Genomic DNA, 8,147 nt, shown 5'->3' with positions numbered 1-8,147 from the left:
TTCTGTTTAGCTGCTTCTGCTTTTTGAAATAAATGAAAAAGAGCAATTCAGCATTGTGATATTGGGGAGGATTAACATGATACCTGGCACGTCAACAGATAGCAAGGAATCCCAGGACTGCCATTTTCTCATAATATTTTCTCCCTGAAAATTGCTTTAATTTGAGTGGTGTTTTGTTCAACATAAAATGGCACTATTAAGTCATTGGAAATATGTCATATACAGTACAGGCCAAAAGTTTGGATGCACCTTTTTATTCAATGTGTTTTCTTTATTTTCATGACCATTTACATTGGTAGATTCTCACTGAAGGCAACAAAACTATGAATGAACACATGTGGAGTTATGTACTTAACTAAAAAAGGTGAAATAACTGAAAACATGTTTTATATTCTAGTTTCTTCACCCTTTACTCTGATTACTGCTTTGCACACTCTTGGCATTCTCTCGATGAGCTTCAAGAGGTCGTCACCTGAAATGCTTTTCCAACAGTCTTGAAGGAGTTCCCAGAGGTGTTTAGCACTTGTTGGCCCCTTTGCCTTCACTCTATATTAGTGGTTATCGGCGTTAACGTGCTGCGTTAACGTGAGACTCTTATCGGGCAAGCTATTGTGCCGGAGTTAAATAGTTACACTAGATTTATAAGTATATTTCTTCTTTCTTGTGTCTTTTATTTTCTTATTTTCTAAAGACTTTTATTTTGTTTTTGAGACACGGTTTAGTTCTCTTGGACACATGGCGTGAGAGGTGCGTGGGGTTTGTGTGCAAAAGGTTATTTCTTTCATTTTAATTTATGTACATATTAGGAATATTTTGCATGTGTGTTATTTTGTGAATATTTTTTTTATGTTCTTTTAATACTGTATATTGTAGAGAGAGGTGCAGAAAGTCGCGATGTGTGACGCGATGTTCTGACGCGACCTTGCTTTTTGTACAGAATACACTTTGCACAGAAAATCTCTTGGGTGTCAGCTCATCATTTGTGGTTCAAGAAACGAAATCAAAAAGTTACACAACGCAGAAGAAGAACCGCTACACTATGATGACTTTCACCTTGATATTTTAGCGCGGATGTATACCTAGCCGAATTGCACTGTAGGGGGCGAGAACGAGTCTTCGAACTGTGAAATTACCACATCAAACGTGACGTGGTAACATGGATGCAGCTATTTAACTGAATAAACAGTTGGTAAACACAAGTACATCTTATTGAACATAATTTATTTTCATCACCAATTATCATAGTAGAACAGCTTTCTCAAGCAGTTTGTGAGGCATTTTGGAGACAGGAGATGAGCCCCTGGTCTAATGCGCCACCTGGCTTGAGAAACCCGTTCTCAAAGACTCATTATTTGGGTAGCACACATATTCTGAATGCCTTCGGCAGAATTCAAATGAGCCATTTTAATCTAGATTAATCTAGATTAATTTTGATTACTCTAAATTAATCCAAGATTACAGTGAGATTAACCTATATTAAGAAAATTAATCTATGCCCACCTCTAGTATATATAAACACACACACACACACACACACACACACTTTTTGATTACTTTCCCAAGGCTTTCCCACACGCCAAAATGTCTCAGGATGTGAACAGCTGATGTCCCCATGAAACCATTGTTGGTATACCTATACGGAATTACGGAAAAAATTAAACTTATATTTTATGTACTTATTACTTTCATTTAAAATATGTGTATCCAGCCAAATGCTTCACAAACACAGTGAAAAACGGGGTGGTAGTATCCCAGCGGGTAACACACTCGCCTGTGAACCAGAAGAACCAGGTTCAAGTCCCACTTACTACCATTGTGTACCTGAGCAAGACACTTAACCCTGAGTGTCTTCAGGGGGGACTGTCCCTGTAAATACTGCTTGCAAGTTGCTGTGGATAAGGGTGTCTGATAAATGCTGTAAATATAAAATCGGAGAACTGGTGAGCGGAGTCCCTGTATTAGTTTGAGTCTTTCATATAGACCATGCCTTGATTTATTACTTTTATAATATAAATGTAAACACTGCATTACCAGCTCCAAGAATGTGTTACTGTTACCCAAATATAAAAACAGAGATCATTTATTATTATTTTGTTAATGTGTTATTTTGCAACACATTCATTGTGCATCTTGTGTCTCATACATTACCGAATTTAGTTTAGTTTATATATATAGAAAGAGCCATGCACAGTTTACGGTGACTTTGCATTAAAGTTCGATTGAATCTGCTAGACATTTGGTTCTGCTGATAATGTTTCCGTTCCTTCAGCTAGCATATTAGATATGGTGTGTTCAATCATTTATTTCTGTGATTGTGATTGTAGCAGCATATACTGCATCCTGTAAATGTGTGAAAGTTTGTCGAGGGTTCTTGATTGTGTTCTTGAGTGTACGTTTAGGTTCTCTTTACTGCTCTTAAAGGCCTCTTTTCTATAAGAATGTTGCTTTTGGGACTGTGGCACTGTCATGGTGAAACAGGAAAGTGATTCTTTCAAACTGCTTTCACAACTTAAGAAGCACAGAATGGTGAATGAGTTGCTGTTTCACATTGGTGATGGAAAGTTTATCTCAAAAATGAACTTCTGCATATTACAAATGGTGGCTGCTTCCAAAAATGTTGATGGATTTCTATTGTAACAAGTGGTAGTACTGTATGTAATAAAGGCCTGTGAAGAGCAGAAATGCACCGATCACAGCGCCATCAGTCACCCCCTACCCCTTTCACTAATTAAGACTTTACCCACTGACATGGTAATACATGGACTATATTCGCTTCTTCTTTATGCTACATGGCTGGTAAGACCATCCGTTCTAATGGGGCACAAGGAGCAAAACTGGGTAGAATGCATGTATACATATTTTACGGCATAACCTATGTGTAATCAGCTGGAAAAATAAACAGTCATGTCATACAGTCACTGTACATACAGTATGCTCTGAACATGCAAAAAAGGCTCTCAAACCTTCCAATTTTTTTTTTATCTGCCAATCAAATATAAAGGTTTTAACGTCATCACTTACCATCCTTGCGTTTACACTACAGCTTAACAGAGTACAGTAGTGGCATTTTGATCAGATGAGGAATTTCCACTTCCGCTTTTCCCAGACTTCCAGTAACGTGGCCACGCCCCTCCTGCGCCGCGCTCCGCGTTTCCTTCGACGCGCTTTTACTTCATTCCGCGTTTCTCACCTTGAGCGCTTCGCATGAAGGAAACAGACGAGAGTTTACGATGAAACGGTGAGTATTAAACTCGTATAAAAAAACGACTTTATAAAATCTACTAGAACTGGTCCATTCGGTTTTAGGTGCGTGTGTAGTTGTACTTGGTCTTTGTCATGTTGGTTTTCATAACTCTTTCAGATTTGGAGGAATATGAACCATGCGCCTGGAAATTGTTCTCGTTTTCCAAGGCTTCCTCCTTGTTTTTCCTGGTGGGACATTTGATAAACGTATTTTGGATTTCGAAGTTTGAACCATTTCTCTTCCTTGAGCTGAACGTCACCTCCTTTTTACTCCTTTAGCACACGGCTTCCTGGGTGAACTGTCCTGCTCCAATGACTATGATGAAACTTTGACTTGTGCTTTTACACCGATGAGCCGGGTTGACTGCTCAGAACTTGGACTGCGAGTCGTGTTCAGCCCATCAAGGTAATTATCCAAAATTCCCCATCAGCAGAAAGCAACATGTTATTATGACAGTGATGGTGTCTTATATTAATAATCGTGTTGTTTGGTCCCCAGACTTTATTTTGGTGCTTTTGAGGTTCAGTATGAAGGTGCTGAGATAAAGTGCCAATGTAACCTTCACGTTAGAGAAGGTTTTGTCTCAAATGAAGAGTTCACGGCTGAAATATTGAAAGGAAACAAAATAGAAAGCAACTCCAGCTTCATTACCCTTGAGACGAGTAAGTGTCCTCAAGCTTCTAGTAAATGTTGTAAATGTTTGGGTAAATGTTGCTTTAAAATATCAGTAGGTCAGGGATAATCTACAATGTTGCTGGGAAAATTGTGTTTAATATATTATAAAATTCTAATATACAGATGTCAATATATCGAAAATTACAGTTTTTTACAGAAAAAGTATGTGGACAAGAGGAAGATTGTTTTTAACAGTATTATTATGTAATATTTTCATCCAACATAAAATCATCCTGAATTTATCATGAATTTGTTTGTAGTCAAGCCTAAAACCCCAACCATTACATCTGCAAATCAAATAAAAACTAACGTTGACGTAACTTGGAAGACGAAATATACTAAGGAAGATTATTTCGAAAGCCTCTTGAATACGGAACTTAATTATAGAGCTGTGGGGGCGAACGACTGGGTGAGTTATGAGCTTTTTCAGTATATTACACCCATGTATTAAGCATTTAACTGCAGCAGCAAATGGCTTTTCATCACGTAACGCCTGCACCTCTGCCTTGTACAATTAAGTGATATTTGCTTTCATTTCTTTCTGAAGGTGTCTGTTAACATCACAGAGTCCTTTAAAACCAACTTTGAGATACTGGGAATCAAATTAAAGCCAAACACTGATTATGCAGTGAGGACCAGGCTCTTGTCAAAGTACAATTTCGCATTTAGTGACTGGAGCGATGAAAAAATATTTACCTACTGTAAGTCGACGCATTTTCTTGCAGTTTTTCGAAATTCTCTAAGTCAGCCCCAAACAACATCTTTGTGTTTCCATTCATTAGATCCTTCATCACCTGACATGAGAATAATCATCCCAATCCTGTGCATGATTGTGGTGTTCACAGTTTGCACACTTGGCTTCTGCTGTTTCAAGTAAGTGGAAAACTGGCAACTGACTAAACAGATTTTTGGACAGTACGGTGTATCTCTGGAATTAAATGACTTTATTTCATTCTATAGAATCAAGAATAAGACGTGGAGTAAATTCTCTGCTCCTCCCAAAATTGTCCCATTCGACAATCTCCATAAGATCCCGGTGAGGAGGCTTTGTAAGAATGTGGTGTCTTTGTGCTTTTTAAACAAATGCAGAACTGTCTGACTCAACTTCTGATGGTCAGACTAACAGAATAAAAGAATGTGATTGGTAGTTTAGTTACACCTGCACAAACTGGACTAGAAGCCATGAGAATGCGCCACAATTCCCTCTAGGGACCTGGATGTGGTGGCATCTGTCTTCATGTGACAAGGAATAAGGGATCTGAAATGTACAGAGTTGTAAAGCTGCCAACATCACCACTCAATATGGCACCAGTTGTTTATCTAAAAAGACGTAAAAAGATCAAATGGAAAAAGTGCAACACTTACAAGCTGAAGTCGGCTCCCATCAGAGCGCAGTCTGGCATCCATCAGTTAATACATCAATTTATGTGCACTGGGACAAGGACAATAGTCTGATTGAATGGCCTGGTCAAGAATTTACTGCCTGTGTCAAGAAGCGATTAACATTTTAACTTTGTTAACTCTAAAAGCAAGTGTTTTCCATCATTGATTTTTTCCTATTTCCGTCCTCAGCTCCTTATTCCTGTAAAAGAAAATCTATCCATCATTGTTATCAGTGATGGAAAGAAGAGGCATCCAGAAGTCATCCGCAATCATTACTGCAACCAGCCAACTGAGGCAAGTTCTTCTTCAACATCAATCTTGGGCTCATCGCCGGATTATGCTCAGGTTGGTCCCTCAGCGGAGGTGGACAGTGGAGGACAGAGCAGAGACAGCAGCCTTTGTTCATCTGAAGCAAACACTCAAAGGACCAAAGACTCTTCCAGGTCTTCAGCATCATCGTTTGAAAATAAGGCATACCCTGCACCTCTATCACTCCACGAGTTGTTCTTCATCAAAGACTTCCAACCAATCTTTCCAATGGGCCCAACGTTCCAGCCACCCAACACTTCTTCTATTCTGGCTCCAATGGAGGATGGATATGAGAGCTTCAGTAAAGCAGTCAGCCAAGGAGATTTCAGGTTAAACATGGTTTGCACCGAACCTGGCTTGTCCGTTGTGGATGAATATCAGGCTTTGTGAAGTTGTTGAAGATGGAAAATACTAAATTAACTTAAAGCTTTCAACATCTAGGAGCAAATAGAAGGTAAGAAAAATGGACACGGTCTCCACAAAAGTAGGGCCAGCAGGAAGAGTGTAGTCTTTAGTCTTCCAAGCAACTGCTGGGTGTGTTCCTCAACAGCGGAGGCATCACTGGAAAGTTTTATTACTGCTTTGAATCCTGCAGTGTTAATGCAAATGGGCAAAGCGTACAGATGACCAGTTACATTTGCATACATGTAACACTGGCAAAAAGCTTTTCTAAAAGCTTTTGTACAAAATACCTAAATCTGCAAACATCAATTGTAATGTTTGAATGTTGTTCAAAGAGGCTTTAGGAAAGCTGACTGTCATTACTATGTCAGTCTCTATGGTATTCTTTAACAGGTCTTCATTAATTGTTGTGACGAGAACTTTTAGTGAAGGAGGAACCAGTCTGTATTTCAGTAGAATATACTTTTATGAGTAAATGTTGATGTCTAAACCTTTTACAAAATGCAAATGAAAGTCCAAGAAAAGAATGATTTTACTTCAGGATCTGTAGGAATGTCTCTTGATTTTTCTTTCTGAATCTGTGACCTGTGTTCAGCTATTTTGTTTCAATAATGGAAAAATAGAATGCCTTGAATGCTCCTCCCCTCAATAATGGAAAAATAGAATGCCTTGAATGCTCCTCCCCTCTCTTTGTTCTGACCAATACTCATCTGCACCTGGAACCATTTCCCGACAACTCATGGTGCATTAGCTACTGGTGCAATCTGCAGAGGCAGAGAAGTAATTGTTGTGATGAGAACCTTTAGACTGTGAAAGTGAAGTGATTGTCATTATGATACACTGCAGCACAGCACATGGTGACACAACAAAATGTGTCCTCTGCTCTTAACCATCACCCTTGGTGAGTAGTGGAAAGGCACCATGAAAGGCACCTGGGGAGCTTTACTCAGTAGCGGTTCAGGGATTCGAACCGGCAACCTTCCAATTACAGGTCCGCTTCCTTACCTGCCCTGTACTTTCAGTACAATATGAGGATAAAAGAATGAAAAGAATGACGATTAACGACTGAGAATTGCTAATATTTGTAGAACAAAAGGGTCATTAGCATGTTATAAATTAATGTTTTTATATATTCTTAATATATATAATAATATAAAAGAATATTCTTTTTTCACTGTACAAATGAAAAGCATATAATATGTTTTTTGTCACATTGCATCTCAGCTTCCATGGAACTAAGGCCCCTCCCTGTTTAGGAAGAAAAACAAACAGGTTCAGACCAGCCTTTATGTTCCAGGAAATTTAATCCGTCATGTTTCTGTTGCAGTGAGGACAATCATTATAATTTCAAACAGTAATATTTCAGAGTTTAATGTGAACACATACAACATTTTAATGAATAAATCAATTTTGGGATATCAGTTTAATAACATTAATGATTGTTTGAAATGCACCGTAAGCCTTCGCTTATATAATCATTTTGTCACGAACCTGACTTTGTGGGTTGCTCCGGCTTCTGTGTTCTGAGTTTTGAAGGTAAGCTTCTGAATTCCCCGACCCGTCTCTCGCCTAGTCACAGGGGAGGAGGACTTCTGAGTTGCTGGGCCCATGTGGTGGGGTGGTAGTAGCCTGGTGGGTAAGACACTCACTTATAAACCAGATGACCACAAACTCTCAAGTACAAACCCCATTTACTACCACTGTGTCCCTGAGCAAGACACTTAACCAGGGGGACTGTCCCTGTAACTACTGGTTGTAAGTCGTTGTAAACCTGGTCACTCTCAGCCCACTGGTTTTGCCCCCAGTGGTGCGCCTCTTTTACTGTCACACCCTCAGGCCCTCTGTCCTGTCTGTCCTCACATCATCATTATCATCGCCTGCATCTGTCTGCCCCAATCAACCCCTTGCAATACTCTACCTTACCACATTTCACTGTGTGCACTGGGTGCTGTGCTGTGTCTTGTGACAACTAATCACTTTCACTTTTATGTTTGTTCTCACATAGGGCCCAATTCTTGTGTCAGTTCCAGCAGCATACTCCGGTTCAGTAATGCTGCTGGAACCTTTGAACTATTTTTTGGGCTTCAACCCCCTTATTGTTTGTTTATTAATAAATCTTTTTAGTTTTTGGAAA

The 8,147-nt window shown here is 39.3% G+C and overlaps 1 protein-coding gene across 1 annotated transcript; it reads left to right on the top strand.

Moving 5' to 3' along the window:
- Nucleotides 1-3,125: 3,125 nt before the first annotated feature.
- LOC114794445 (interleukin-4 receptor subunit alpha-like) lies at nucleotides 3,126-8,147 on the top strand. Its single transcript, XM_028986994.1, has 9 exons — nucleotides 3,126-3,238; nucleotides 3,362-3,432; nucleotides 3,523-3,649; nucleotides 3,743-3,906; nucleotides 4,180-4,328; nucleotides 4,467-4,620; nucleotides 4,702-4,792; nucleotides 4,880-4,955; nucleotides 5,492-8,147. The coding sequence occupies exons 2-9, from the start codon at nucleotides 3,381-3,383 to the stop codon at nucleotides 5,999-6,001; spliced, it is 1,323 nt and encodes a 440-aa protein (XP_028842827.1). The 5' UTR covers nucleotides 3,126-3,238; nucleotides 3,362-3,380; the 3' UTR covers nucleotides 6,002-8,147.

This window comes from Denticeps clupeoides, chromosome 7, assembly GCF_900700375.1.
Source record: "Denticeps clupeoides chromosome 7, fDenClu1.1, whole genome shotgun sequence".
NCBI classification, from domain to species: domain Eukaryota; kingdom Metazoa; phylum Chordata; class Actinopteri; order Clupeiformes; family Denticipitidae; genus Denticeps; species Denticeps clupeoides.
Note: the sequence above shows the minus strand (reverse complement) of the source record. Positions and strands in the feature narration are given on the sequence as shown.